The sequence below is a fragment of the Eucalyptus grandis genome, chromosome 8 (assembly GCF_016545825.1).
Source record: "Eucalyptus grandis isolate ANBG69807.140 chromosome 8, ASM1654582v1, whole genome shotgun sequence".
Classification (NCBI taxonomy): domain Eukaryota; kingdom Viridiplantae; phylum Streptophyta; class Magnoliopsida; order Myrtales; family Myrtaceae; genus Eucalyptus; species Eucalyptus grandis.
Window position 1 is genome coordinate 72,929,323 of NC_052619.1, and position 15,035 is coordinate 72,944,357.

Below are 15,035 nucleotides of genomic sequence, written 5' to 3' on the forward strand. Positions count from 1 at the left end.
TTATGAGAACTTAGTTTTTTTTTTTTTTTTTAAACCGGTTCTACATGGAACCAAAAATCAAACCTTTGAAGACCGATTCCTAAATATTTTACCAGGAAGCAAATCGGACCCCATGTGAACCAGCATGGTACCAGGAAGCGAATCGATCTGTGTGAACCAGCTTGGAATCAGTTGGGTAAGGCCAGTTCGATTTAATGCTGTACATTCTTCTAACCATGAACTAAAGCTTGAATTCTTAGCTAGAACATCAGCAGACACCTCTTTTCCTTCAACCAGCTTCATTGCATATGCTTCAAACTCATTGAGTCTGTCTTGAAGAAAAGCCAGGTTGTTTGGGTCACTCTTCCTCCTGATTTTGTCCAGCCACTCCTTTGCGTCCTCCACCCTTGCCCAAAAGCAAGTGTCTTGGGTCAAGCTTGCATACCTGGTCCTCCTATTGCCCAGTAACAACTCTCTCGGTCCACCACTGATCCAAAATTTCATACCTCCTCTCTCTTCCATTGCTTATGTAGTGGCCTTTCTTCCGATGCATCCCCGACAGATAATACTCCATGATGTCCAATGGATCCACAAGGAGCTTATAGAGCTGCGACTCCTCAATTACCCATTCTAAACTTCTGTGAAAGTTAAGTGGGAGCTCGTTCCTGTCCATCATGCATATGACATCATCCCAAAAGGCCGCAAACATGATCTGGTTCATGTTTATATAGGACTCTCTCTTTGAGACGCCCCTCTGCTTGAAGGGATCATAGTATCCTCTTTGCTCGGCAGACTTATCGCAACAGGCTTTATACCACTCTATCTCCACCCTATAAGGAGCGATTTTGGATAGCCTAATGGCTAACTTAGCAGCATTCTGGTCCAGTGAGGGCCTCATTCGCCTTGCCATCTTCAAGCAATCTTTTGCCATCAGTGCAATCGATACCTGCAAAGGAGGGGATCGAAGAACTTTTAAACTCAGAGGAATTGCACCCAGGAATAAAATGCCCAAATTGATAGACTTAGATCACAATCGATGATCTAAGATGTGCTCCTACCTGTCGATAGGTCCCTATGGAGTTCAAAGCCATCGAAGGACTTGCTTCATAGCTTGACTCAGGGGGATCTCCTTCCATGAAGCTTCTCTTCAAAGACTGACGAGTCAGTCTTTCAACATATTGCCCATACTTAAGGTGCTCCTCAACAATACAATTTCGAGAGCCTGTCCTCAGCAACAAATGTATCATCTTGTTGACCGATACAGCATTGTCCAAACAAATCGTGCCCTCATATGAACAAAACAAGTAACTCCCAAACGGCCAAAACAACCTCCCTCCCGAGCCTTCCCCTGCCTGTACCAGGCGCTCCATGTTGGCCGCAGCGAAGGATAATAACCAGGCCTTGCCTTCTTCAGTTAATTGGAGGTTAGCGAAATTCATAGAGGTTGGTGATATCATAGACGTGTACCAGAATCTTATGAGGGCTAGCCACAGGGGAGTCAGAACAAGTGATCGCTCGAGAGACAACCTTGGCATTATATTGTGCGTCGACACAACATTGCAGAAGCTGCCACCCCATCTTTCGCGGAGGATGGCTCGGGAAAGTGACTCGCTGCTGATGAAAGGAAAGCCGAAACCGATGCATAGGACTGACGGGGGTGGGAAGATGGATTTGAGGTAGGAGAGGAGCCAAAGAGCTGTGAGGAATGCGACTGATCCTCCTATGGAGTGGCCTGTGATCACTATTGACTTCGTTTCAGCCAGCAAGCTATGAATCTGCAAACATATTCAAGAATTCCTAAAATCTGGTTAAAAGCTTCCTGAAAAAATATCCATTACAATACTTCAAAAACTTCCTGAAAAATCAATTTCACTAGATCATGTCAGATTAGAAGAGTTACACAAATAGATCGGGTGGGAAATCATGGGCCCTACTGCAAATGCTAAACATACGCAACTGTTCATTTGACAAGCTAAAACCACACTATCATTTCAGCAGATGATGACAAGTGTGCAAACATGTTTTAACACATGTATAGAATGTATTTATATGTATGGCTCTTGTATTTAGATACTCTTATGAGAAGAGTACCCTTCATGATCAGGAGATCTGTCTCAAGAACGGTTCGGTTTGATATAACTCCAAACCGGAACTATCGGATCCACGGTAATTCAACATTCAGACCCAGAGGTTATCATGGACCAAATGGGCGGATAGATCTGCAGCCCAAGCTTAATCAAAATACCTTGGAATTGTAATCAAATGAGAGTGCAAGTAAGGAAAGTCGGAAGGAGGTAAATATTAAAAAGCCTCGTATATAATCACAATAAAGTCTTCAAGACAAAGAAAAAAGAAGTAACAACTAATTACCATAAGACACTGCACACAAAGGAAGGACAAAAATTTAAGTACCAATTTGGAAAAGAAAATGGGTACTAATGCAAATCAGAAACGACAGTAGGAGGGAAGATAACCAACATGTTGCTAGTAATTGGGTGGGAGGCATGATTTACAACTAAATCGAACCACCACATGGGGCACAATATTCAGCAAGAAACTATCAGAAGAACCCAAAAGTCAAAACGTTCAAGAAACAGACCCCACACTTCGATTGGCTCTTGTTTTCTTGAGCCTTTATCAAGAACTATAGAAAATCAGCACGAAAACTTCTTCCCATGACAGAATAAAACACTAGAGGTTCTTGAATTCTGATCTAGCAGCGCACAACGCGTGACAGCAGCGGATTCAACGCAAAAATCGATCAGCCTATTGACCAAGTACCTGGAGATGCGGCAGAATCGAATCAAGAACTCAGAACTAAGCACCCAGAGACAGAGGGGGAGAGGAGAGATTGACTCAAATCAAACATCACAGTGCAACCAAAAACCACGAGCACCATTCATCATTCGCTCGGGTTACTTTTCAGTCCAAACATCACAATGTACAGATCTATCGAAAGCGGATCCACCGGTGAGAAAGAGAGGGGGGAGAGAGAGGAGAGATTGAACCTGCAGAGAATGAGCACGAGCGAGCGAAGAGCGCAGTCGAGCGAGGAGCAGCTGTCGCGAGGGAGAGGGCGATGGAAGGGTGGAGAGCAAACGAAAGAAAGCAATAGAAACGTAAGAGAATGAGATCCAGGCTCGGGTTTTAATATTAAAAGGGTAAAATTGGATTTTTGAGTATGGTTTTGAGGGCAAAATAGGTAATTGATTAATTTTAAACCTTTCAACTTGAAACCTCATTAAGGATGGTCGTCAAATGCCCAACATTTCTCTCAGACCCATTGAAAAGGCTGAATTAATCGCACCCAAAATCGCAGGCCTGAGCTTGGCCAACCCGCTGCGAGCAGCCCATGGCTAGATAACTTTCTAATATTTTAATGGTGGGGGAAGAAAGAGAGATCCGAAATGCTAAGGGAATACAGCGCATGCCACTAGAGATGTTGCCCAAAGAAGCTCAAATATAAAAATAAACTAACCATTAGTATCATCAGTCTCGCAAAAGTTTTAAAACATTAACTTTTCGGACAGATCCATGATTATATGAAAAGATAACTTTGTATTTCTAATAAATATGATAGAACTTGTTAAGGAGAGGAAAAATTATAGGAATTACTAATCTTAGAATCTAATTTCACGAAAATCAAGACTGAGTGAGATCAGTTGAGGGATATCTCCTCTCTTTTTTTTTTTCTTTTTCACTTTATTTTTAGTCGGACAAAGTAAAAAATAAATAAATAAAGTAAAGTTGTTGCCAATGAACTAGCCTGGCTCTGAAGATCATTGCGCGAATGATAATGAAGGAAGCGGTGAAGCACTCCGGAGTGGACCATGACCGGCTCTTCGCCTTCGTAACAGCGTGTCAGCGGCGCGAACAGCCCGTAGCCTGCTGCATCCAGCGGTGCCAGAATGGTGCAGTTCGGATCCCAACCGAGCACCGGCATCTCTTGGACGCCCGAGAATGCCACGTACCCCACGCCCCCGACTTGCTCCGCCACGAAGGCACCGCACCCCATCGCATTCGCCGCGCTGCACAGCCTCCACGCCTCCTTCAGCAGCGGAGTCGAAGACAGAAAAGTCCCCAGCGTCTCGCTTGTCTCAAACCTTTCCAAGACAACAAAGGAAAAGGAAAAGAGAAGCAAAAAAGTTAAAGGAGGAAGCGCAGTTTGAAACATGGAGACGCCGGAGATTGAGGTATGCAGGAGAAGGGAGGAGATTTTTACGATGAAGCTTCGGCGTCCATGGTTCAGCCGTCGTGCTCAATCGTATGCAACTCTGCTCGGTTCCCGACAATGCTATGGCTTCGTAAGCGAAAGCAGTTTTGCACCCGTTTGTTTTGCATTATATATAAAAAAAAAAAAAAAAAAAAAGGCCTACTAAGCCTACGTTCCGCCACCAGGTGACCCGAACCTATTCATTTTTTATGCTGTTTCCATGTGGTCAATAACAATTCTAGTGAAGCCACGTCAAAGGGCAGCAGGGAGAGAGAGAAAGAGAGACGGAGACCGCAACGGATCTCGCGTTTTCGTATAGATCGACGTCTTTGTGAGAAAGAGAGAGAGAGAGAGAGAGAGAGAGAGAGAGAGAGAGAAAGGGGGGGTTAATGAAAGGAGGTGTTGGTGAATAGAAAGAGTGGTCGTAAATAGAGAGAGTGACGGAAAGTAAAGTAGAATAGAGAGGAAAAGTGTAATTACGTGTTTCTGCCTATCTCTTGTACATGTATAATCCTCCACTTATAATACTAGAGGGAGGAAATAAGCTAGGAAAAAAAAATAAGGAAAAATACACTGATTTACATCATGATTCTATGTCCTATTTTACCAAGCTAATTACCGATTAACTGAATCAATTATTGATATTCAAAATTAGTATTTCCATATTTCCAACACTCCCCCTTAAGCTGGTGGCATGTATATGTCAAGAACACCTAGCTTGCTCAATAGGTATGCATGTTGTCTTTGACACAGTGGCTTGGTAAAGATGTTTGCAGGTTGCTCAATAGTTCCAATTCCTCTCGTTGTTATGATTTCTTCCCGAATCTTGTCCCAAGTGAAGTGACAATTGAACTCTATATGCTTAGTTCTCTCATGAAAAGCAGGATTAGTTGCTAACTTGAGTGCGGCATCATTATCACATAATAATTCGCTGGATCCATTGACTTGTACTCCAAAATCTAAAAGTAGTCCTCATATCCAGATTATTTCGCAAACATTTTTTGCCATAGCTCGATACTCTGATTTTGTTGACGACAATGATACAGTTGACTACTTCTTTGTTTTCAATGAGATGAGTGATTTTCCCAATTTGATACAAAAACCAGTAATAGTCATTCTTGTCATCGGACAAGTAGCATAGTCCATGTCACAATATGCTATCATTCTCATGTCACAATCTCGAGATAGAAAAATGCCAAATGTTGGGCATCCCTTCAAGTATTTCACGACATTCAACGCTGCATCCATATGAGACTGCTTTGGCTTGTGCATGAATTGACTGAGTATTTGCACTGCATAACATATATCTGGTCTTGTCATTGTGAGATAAATCAATTTCTCAATAAGCTGTTGATATCCTAATGGATCTTTGAGTAATGGATCCTCCATAGGTGAAGACGAGCTCGCATCATACTCATGTGTCGTCAACTTCGCATTCTGCTCAATCAATATAACAGCTAGTTTACATCCCAACAATCCTGCTTTGGAGACTATTTATAGAATGAACTTTCATTGGCTGAGACATAGTCTCTTATTAGATCGAGCTATTTCAATGCCAAGGAAATACTTAGGAGGCCCCAAGTCTTTTATGCGAAAAGTGGCATTCAAGTAGTTTTTGAATTTTGCAATAGCGAGCTCATTATTTCCCATGATAAGAATGTCATCAACATGTATTAAGAGAAAAATGGACAAAGTACATGTGAACAAGGCATAATCATGTCTAAAATGCTGAAATCCTGCGTCGGTTAGTGCAGCTATGAACTTGGCATACCATTGCTTAGAAGTATGTTTAAGTCCATACAGGGATTTACAGAGATGACTTACACGAGACTCCCCCTAGCTGCGTAATCCCTATGGAAACTACATATAGATTTCTTCATCCAAATCTCCATGTAAAAAAACATTATGTACATCCATTTGATGGAGCGGCCAATTGCAAAAGGCAGCAATAGACAACAAAGAGTGAACAGTGACTTCTTTAGCTACGGGAGAGAATGTTTCATGATAATCAAAACATTCCCGTTGCATGAACCCCTTCGCTACTAAATGAGCCTTGTATCATTCAATGGAGCCATCTGCCTTGAACTTAATTTTATAAACTCATTCGCTGCTGTGACCAAAGCTAGAATTTAAGGCTCTTCATGAAAATCATACTTGGCGTGACATAATTACTCGCTATGGTGTCCCTAAAGCATTCATCACTAATAACAAAACAAATTTGAACAACAAGCTTGTTGATGAGTTGTTTAGCAAATTCAAGATCAAGCATCTAAATTTGTCCCCTTACCACCCTCAAGTGAACTAGGTTATTGAAGCGGCCAATAAGAACATTAAGAAGATCTTGGCTAAGACTACTCAGAATTATTGGCATGATAGATCCGCACTTCTATGGGGGCAACCCCTTTCACTTTGGTGTACGGCATGGAAGCAATTCTGCCCATGGAAGTGGAAATTCCTTCCCTGAAAGTTTTATCCCAAATGGAGTTGTCTAAGGTGGAATGTTCGCAACAAAGATTTGAACAGCTGAACCTAATTGATGAGAAAAGACCAAAGGCTCTTTGTTATGGCCAAATTTATCAACAGAGAGTGGCCAGGTCCTTCAATCGAAAGGTACGACCAATACATTTTGAGGTAAATGATCTTAAGGAAGATGTTGCCGATTTTTCCGAATCCTGGAGGCAAATTTGCTCCAAATTATAGCGGCCCATATGTGGTGAAAGGTACTCCTTAAAGGTGCCTTGATCATGGCAAAGATGGATGGTTGTGAGTTTTCCAATCCTGTTAACTCTGATGATGTCAAGAAGTATTACCCATGATAGAATTTGCTGTGTTTGCAAACATTTTTTATGATGAATGAATTGCCTCAATGAGTTGCAAATTAAATTGTTCAAATCTTGCATGTTTTCACTGATGAATTTTGTGAGACAAATTGGATGTGTCAAATGGGATACTTTGAAATGATGAAAGGCAAGCCTTATTTTATACATTGTTTCATACACTAATCTCCAGTGAGTTGAATGGAAAAATTACATGCCCACAAGGAAAATGGTTATCTGGCAAAGGGCACGTCAATCGAGGTGATGGGAGGCATTCTTTTCTCTATCACAAACACTACAAGTGATCCATTACTTAACCCCCTTTGAGCCCCACACATTTATGGAGATTTTTTTTTTTTTAAATTATCTCTATCAAGGATCACCCCATATTGGGACAAATTTGAAATGAATGGTAGGAATTTTGTTGCTCACACTTGCATCAATCTTCGAGTATTGCTTTTGCAATGCAACTTATGCGGTAATTTAAGTGCTTTAGGATGACGAAGAGCAGTTCTTTCTTTACCCTACACACTTTTGTCCATTGCATAGCCCACTTGAGCCTTCGAATTCATTTCCTACTAAACCCAGTTGGTGATTATACCCCACACCGGGGCAAGGCGAAAGACAATCATTCAAGTAGCATGGTCTAGAATGTTGATAAAAGATGGAGGTTGTGTAAGTCCAAAGAAAATAAGTGCAAAAAGTAATGGGGCATGAAAAAGCAGTGTGTTTAATAAAAGCAATGCCAATGTCCATAGAAAAAAAATCAAAAATTGATTGTAGCAAGTCGTATCCCCAGTGAAGCGATACTTGCAGAACTCAATGGAGTTTTGATATGAAGAAAATCCTTGATAGTGAAAAAGAAAATTGGTAGAAATATCAAGATGATCATCAACTCTAGTCCCCCCTAATCACTTTTTTAGCCTGATAATCCTTTCATGAACCAAACCTACGTTACATCCCTTGCAAAATCTCTTTAGATTATGGCACTTGAATTAATGTAAAAGTTCATATGTTCAAAAGCATCGCTCGGAGAGGTGTGAGTAAAACAATTTCTACCTCATTTCATATGCTTTTTGACTTATAAACCTAGAGATGGTTGCGGAATATCATTCTTCAATAAGTCTCAACTCAAAGAGTCCCCTTCGTTAAGCCGTCGACCAAGCCCACATCACGGTCTTGTTAAAGACCTCTTAGATTTGTAAGGTCATACCACTTGCGAGACTATTCGAACTCTTGTTTGGCATGATAATAGCAAGACAAAGTGATTGTCAAATTCTTGCATCAAATATCAGGTTGAAATAGCCTTTTAATGAGCATGAGTGAAAGGTCCTTTCAAACCGAAAGATCCCTCATTTGACACATCCATGACACTTATGTGTTTAGTTTATAGTATTATTTTGAAATGAAAATTGGGTAATGCAAGATTAATAGAAATTATAATGCATGAACCTCACTTGAATTAATGCATTTGTTATTTGTAACCACAAATGCATGTTACCTCTCTTGTGATTAGGCTTTAAAGGAGACATATCCCCGATAATCAGAGATATTACCAGGTAAGTATATCTCTACCCATACTCTAAATATTTGTCATTATGCAGGTATTCTCTCTCAAGTGCACCGACACTCGACTTAGTCGAGCTATCCCCTAATTTTTTTTCTCCAGATTCAATCTGATTAAGGCGACCGTAGAAAGGTACAGGTTGTGGAAAATCTATTTCTCATTCAGGCGATTGTAAAAAGGTACGGGTCCTAGAAAGTTGTTTCCTGTTTAGGCAACCGAAGAATGGTACGAGTCCTAGATAGTATATGTTTCTCATTCAGGCAACTGTAGAAAGGTACAAGTTCTAAAAAGTTGTTTCCCGTTGAGGCAACCATAGAATAGTACAAGTCCTAGAAAACGGTTTCCCGTTTAAGCGACCGTAAAATGGTACAGGTTCTAGACAATATCTATTCCCCATTCGGGTGACCGTAGAAAGGTACGGGTCTTGGAAAGTGATTTCTTGTTTAGGCGACCGTAGAATGGTATAAGTCCTAGACAATTTATGTTTCTCATTCAAGCGACCGTAGAAAGGTATAGGTCCTGAAAAGTTGTTTCACATTCGGGTGACTGTAGAAAGGTAGGGGTCCTAGAAAGTGTTTTCCTGTTTAGGCGACCATAGAAAGGTATGGGTCTTGGAAAAGCTATTTTCCATTCAAGCAATCGTAAAAATGTACGGGTCTTGAAAAAGTGATCTCCCATTCAAGCAATCGTAGGATGGTACGGGTCCTAGATAATGTTTGTTTCTCTAGCAGGCAACCGTAGAAAGGTACGGATCCTAAAAGAAGCAATTTTTTTGTCAATGCGACCGAAGAAATGTTCGGGTCCTAGACAACCAAATACTACCATATTGGGTGACTATAGAAATGTACAAGTCCGAGGAAAGGCGGCCTTCTCTTAAGTCTGTTACTATTCTGGGCGACCATAGAAAGATACGAGTCCTATACATATAATACCAACTATCTTGAATTACTCTACGCTCCTAAGTTATTCCAAATAGGTTCTTTTATCATTTACATTAGCATTTCCATGCATCAATAGGATTCATTTTCCCTATTTTAAAAAAAAAGGTCATTCAATGCATATGCGTGATCAAAATTTATGTCTCAACTTATCTTTGAAGGTAACTTCTACGAGCTCACATTCAAAAAGTGGCAGCTATTAATACCTAATTTTGGCAACCTTAAGGAAATAAAAAAATAAAAATCGCATCAGAACAAATAAAAGGAAAAAAAGGGGGGGGAATCAATCGATTGATTATACATGGAAGTTAGAAATTTCAAATCTCGGTAAATGCGAATGTTGTTCCCGGTAGAAGATTAATATTTAGGGATCTAGGTAAATAAAGAGCAAGAATTTTGATAAAATGAAAGGATTCAAAGCAAAATTGAGCTGATCGCGAAATCACGCTCCCATTGCAGCCATGAATTAATGCAACAAAAGACGGACACTCGAAAATTACCATGGAAAGCGGCTGTCTGAAATCATTATAAAAGAGTCACAGTTTTTGTGAAATGGGAGCGAGGAATTCAAAAAAATCGAGAGAAAAATTCACGCAAAAAGAAAAAAAAAAAGCAAGCATGAGAGAAAAAGGTAGCAGGGGTGAAAAGTAAAAAAAGAAGAAAGAAGAAAGAGTGAAAGAGAGAAGGAAAGGAGGCAGAAAGGTATAGCAGCACTGTGAAAAGGGCAGAGAGAGGGAGAGGTGCGAGTGGATAGGTGAGGAGAGAGAAAAAAAAAAGGAAAAAAAGCGGCACTATTCATCACGAGGCAGCCCCTACCCACACCAACTGTGTCGGCATCGATCACCGCGCCACCACTGCCTCCACCAGCCGCCACCGCACCTTCGCCACCACGTTTTCACCACTGTCACTTCGCTGGTCTCACCCACAACGCTTGTCGTGCCGCTTCTGCTCACCCGACGTTGCTACTACCCTGCCTAACGCTGAGCGCGGCCTAGCCAATGTCTGCACCTTAGTCTGCCATCGTCCCACAGTAGCACCACCAGAGCCTGACGTTGCTGTTGCTGCTTCCCTCCTGCCGTCGCTCGCTCGCAACAGCTGTCGAAACCCCACGGCGGTGACCTTCGCCCACAACGACTTGACATCGCGCCTCTACAACCGTGACCCAGCGACCTCCGTGCCCCTGTCATCTCTAAATCTATTTTTAGAGTAAATTTTTTTTGCATTATCAAATGAATTTCTGTTTGAAACCTATTTGCACGAGCAGAAAAATAGAAAAACAAAAAAAAATGGAATGGTTATTATGTGTGTCCATAGAATCTTGTGAAACTATTTCAACCTCCTAAAACTAAGAGTATTTTTTATTTTAGGTGAAGTTGATTAATTAACGATTTTTTTTTTTTTTTTTTTGGCTTAATCTCATGATTCCTTTCTTAACTAATCAAGAAAGTTACTAGGACATTTTATAGACTCTAAAATTCACCTAATATTGGTTTAGTTGTCAATAACAAGAAATGCCTAGACAAGTATGCCCAAGCAATTAGAGAAAATTCTATGGTAGTCCCGTACAATTCCGCCCTTTATTTTCCACAACTACGTAAAATGTTGCGAATATTTGGATCTCCCTTTTAATAACACACGTTACATTTACGTGTGAAAATCATTTTCTCTTTCCATAAATAGTTACACAGTTTCTTTGCATTATGTATTCAAATTGATAATTTCACTTCATTATGTAATAATTCAAAATTATATGAGTCAAAAGCAAATTAGTTATTACACATCCAATAAAAAAAAAAAAGTAGAGCACTCTTTAGTACCAAACCCATAAAGCAAATATGATGCGCAATTATTGCTTATCAACTATATATCAATAACTGCGATGTCCCACTCATTCCATACCATTGTTGTCTGGAAGAGTTATGACTTCAGATGATTTGGGAAGAAATTCATTTGCTTAACACAAGTTGGATGATTAATTCGAGTTCTATAGCATGCTCTATAGACACGTGAATTGCTAATATTCAAGCCGTTCTTTATGCATGTTGACATGATCAATGGTCTAGGTGGTTTGACATGCGAATACCATTTCAATAAGCAAAATCATTGTAAATAGCCATTGGAATAAGACGTGAGGCTGCGCTGATCCGATGAAAACATAGTTTGAAACATGCGAATGTCGGAGATTTCCAGAGGTGAGCAGGAGAAGAGAGCAGGTTGATACGACGAAGCTTCGGCGTCCGTGATTTCCAATTTTGCCCGTCAAATGGTAAGCGAAATGAATATCAAGTCGCGTGAGTGGGGTGCCGATTCGGGGGCCCGCCAAGACTTGGATTTTCTTTACATGGGACGAGGACTCGCAAACAAACGACAGCACAGAGAGACGAGAGATTCTTGAAAAGGAGGTGAATTTGTCAATGCACGAGAGAAAGTGAGAGGAGAAAGGAAGAGGGGGGGGGGAGAGAGAGAGAGAGAGAGAGATCGAGAGAGAGGTTTGTTCTTGAAAAGGTGAATTTTTAATGCGAGAGAGAGAGAGAGGGGGTCCTTGAAAGGGTGAATTTTTTTATGCATGAGAGAGAGAATGGGGGAGGGGTTATTTATTTATTTTTATTTTTTTGTCAGTCCTACTCTATTTATACCACACTCACTCACTCGGACTTTTGTCCTGCCTCTTGCAGGGCGTGGGAATCGAAACCCACTCTTGAAACTTACGAGTCACCATCCCATCCTCTCGTGAGAAGGTGGGGATTTGAACTAGAGGGGTTATTGAAAAGGTTAATTTTTCAATGAGAGAGAGAGGTTATTGAAAAAATGGAAAATTCTCAGTAAATACTTAAAGTATCATCATTTTCTTAAATAAGAGTATAAAGTAAATATTATTTCAGATAAGAGTTTGAAATGTCTATGCAAGTATCAAAAAAGGGTCTGAACTCAATGACTATGAAGGGCAATTTTATCTTTTAAAATGTTCAATTTTTTCCCTTTTTCTTTTTTTTTTCTGTTTTTTCTTTTCATAAAAAATCAAAAAAACTTTTAAAAATGAAAAGACAAGTGAGAAGGTGCTCCTTTATGCTTGTGGCTGCTGCCCCACTATCGGTGGAGCGGCAGCGAAGGTTGACATGATCGCTAGTGCCTAGGGAAGGGCTGGCAACCCTCGTTAACCAAAGGTGAGGGCCCTCACCAAAAGCGGAAAAGGGCGATGACCCTTTCCCAAATCTAGGCGAGGTTAAGATTTATCTTAAGCTCTTATTTGAAAAATAAGAGTAGTTTGGGCATTCATTTATAAATTTTCCTTGAAAAGGTGGAGAGAGAGCGTTCTCGAAGAGAGAGAGAGAGGGGGGGTGTGGGTGGGTTAGCGCGGGTTAGCGTGGTGGCTCCCTTCGTGTGGATCGATGTAATCTGCCGTGCTGTGTCTTTTTCCTTCTTCTTCTTTTTTCATGATTAAAACCGCAATAATTTATATGATAAAAAAAGTTGCAATATATTTGATTTTCACTTGAGGGACGTTTTCCCGACGGAAGAGGAGCCGGAATGGCTGACAATTTTGAGTCCTTTTCTTTTGAAGCCCTAAAGTTGCTTTTGCTTGTTACCTTAACCCTATCTAAGCGCGTCTCTCCGTCTCTTTTTTATACGTGGATCGTAGAAAATAAGTTTTGTAACGAGAAATGCTAGTCATAGCGAAATTAATTTTACAAAGTTAGCATATTGACCGATGTGTTAAACTGATTTGTTTATTTAAATGTCAACTCGCGCCTTGCTACATTGTTCATTTCTTGCCGTGCTTAGGCCACCCGGCTTGTCACTTCCAGATGATGCCCAAGGTTTAAGGCGAAAACTTGGCACCACGTTGCTCCAATGACATGATATAGGAATGTTGCATTTTTGGAATCCCTAAAAGTCTCATCTCAGTTAAATTGTCAGATATGGGAGAGTCTTAGGTCATATTTGGTAACATTTTCGGAAGCAATTGATTCTATTATTTTATTTCTGGGAACAAAAAAAAATCCATTTAACAAATTTCTTGTTTCCAAAAATAATTTTTTTGTTTTTAAAAATAAATTTAAAATAAATCAAGAAGTAAAAGAAAAAAAGTTATTTTTTTGCTCTTGAGAACAAATTTCATAATCAAACCAAATTTTCTTCTTTTCCTTTTCTTTCCTTCACTCTTCTTGTTCTTCCTCATTGTTGGTTGGCAATAGGGCGAGGTTGAGTCTCGCTGGTGGCCAAGTGAGCTCGCCTAGCCACCAGTGAGGCTTGACCTCGCCTAGATCTGGTGAGGCTGGCCTCACACTAGCTAGGCGAGGCCAAACCTCACCCAAATTTGGCAAGGCCAAGCCTTAGCAAGCCTCACTAGGCCAAGGCGAGGTTGAGCCTTGACAAGCGTCATTGCAAGACTTAGAGGCTCCGACGAGCTCACCAAGTCTCGACTTGCCCTGGGGAGGCTCCAACGAGCTCGTTGAACCTCAACTAGTTGTTCGCCGAGCATTGACGTGGTGGCTAGCAGGTGATCGGCGTTGAGGAAAAAGAAGAGGAATGAAAAAAGAACAAGAAAAAAGAAAAGAAAAAAGAGAAAGCTATAATAAATTTATTAAAAATTAAAATAATTTTTAATTTATAAAAGAATTTGACATTTTACCAAACATACTTCTATCATACAATATAAATTTTAGACAATTATCAAATTCTTCCAAATGCTCAAAAACTTGTATGGAGAACAAAATCAAAAAAATCATTTTTGATTAAAAATTATTCCTAGATATAAATAATTACTAAACGCATTCTTATTAGCCCACATGGGCCCATTAATTACAGTATTTAATCATCACATGGAAATTCCACAAAATTTTTACGACCTAACCCACCCCCGGTCTTTTGAGAAAAATAAATTTCCCCTTGTCCATCATGGACCTGGGTTCATGACCGTGGCCTGCCATGGGGTCAGTCAACGGATAACTTGGAAGCAAATGGGATGATTGCCAAGTAATGACCTTTTGTGGGTTGAAACAGTGATGATGGGTCTTGGTGCATTTCCTCGCCTGCCTTTTTTTAGCGAGTCTTACCGAAGGTACTCTTTACCAAAGTTCAAGTTCTGAGAGTTTTAGGGACTGAAAATGGTTGGAATCAGAGTTTTGAGGCCAAAGTTATTCGATTTTGACAGTGGATCTATGAGTTAGGACACGTTTGGTAACGTTTTTGTTCAAAAATTATTCCCCAGAACAGAAATAGAAAAAACTATTTCTGTTTTGGAGAACAATTTTTAAACAGAAGAAGGTGTTTGGTAATCGTACAAAATTTCTATTCCTGGAATAGAAAAAAAAAAACAGAAACACGTTTGGTAAACTTGTATAATTTCTTTTGTTTCTTTTAATTTTTTAATATTTTTATTTATTTTTCCTTTTTTCTTTTTTTCTTTTTTTCTTTTTTCTTCATTTTGGCCGATCGCCAGCCTTGGTCATGGCTGGCGACCAGCCAATGAGGGCCGGTGACGCTCCGATGAAGCCGTAAGCCCTCAATGGCCAGTCGCC

At 40.2% G+C, this 15,035-nt stretch overlaps 1 protein-coding gene across 1 annotated transcript; it reads right to left on the reverse strand.

Annotated features, from left to right (window-relative positions):
• On the reverse strand, nucleotides 1-3,109 carry LOC104416009 (lipase-like PAD4). Its single transcript, XM_018861218.2, has 3 exons — nucleotides 2,988-3,109; nucleotides 1,038-1,754; nucleotides 1-925 (listed from the first exon to the last, which is right to left on the reverse strand). The coding sequence occupies exons 2-3, from the start codon at nucleotides 1,512-1,514 to the stop codon at nucleotides 434-436; spliced, it is 969 nt and encodes a 322-aa protein (XP_018716763.1). The 5' UTR covers nucleotides 1,515-1,754; nucleotides 2,988-3,109; the 3' UTR covers nucleotides 1-433.
• Nucleotides 3,110-15,035: the final 11,926 nt, after the last annotated feature.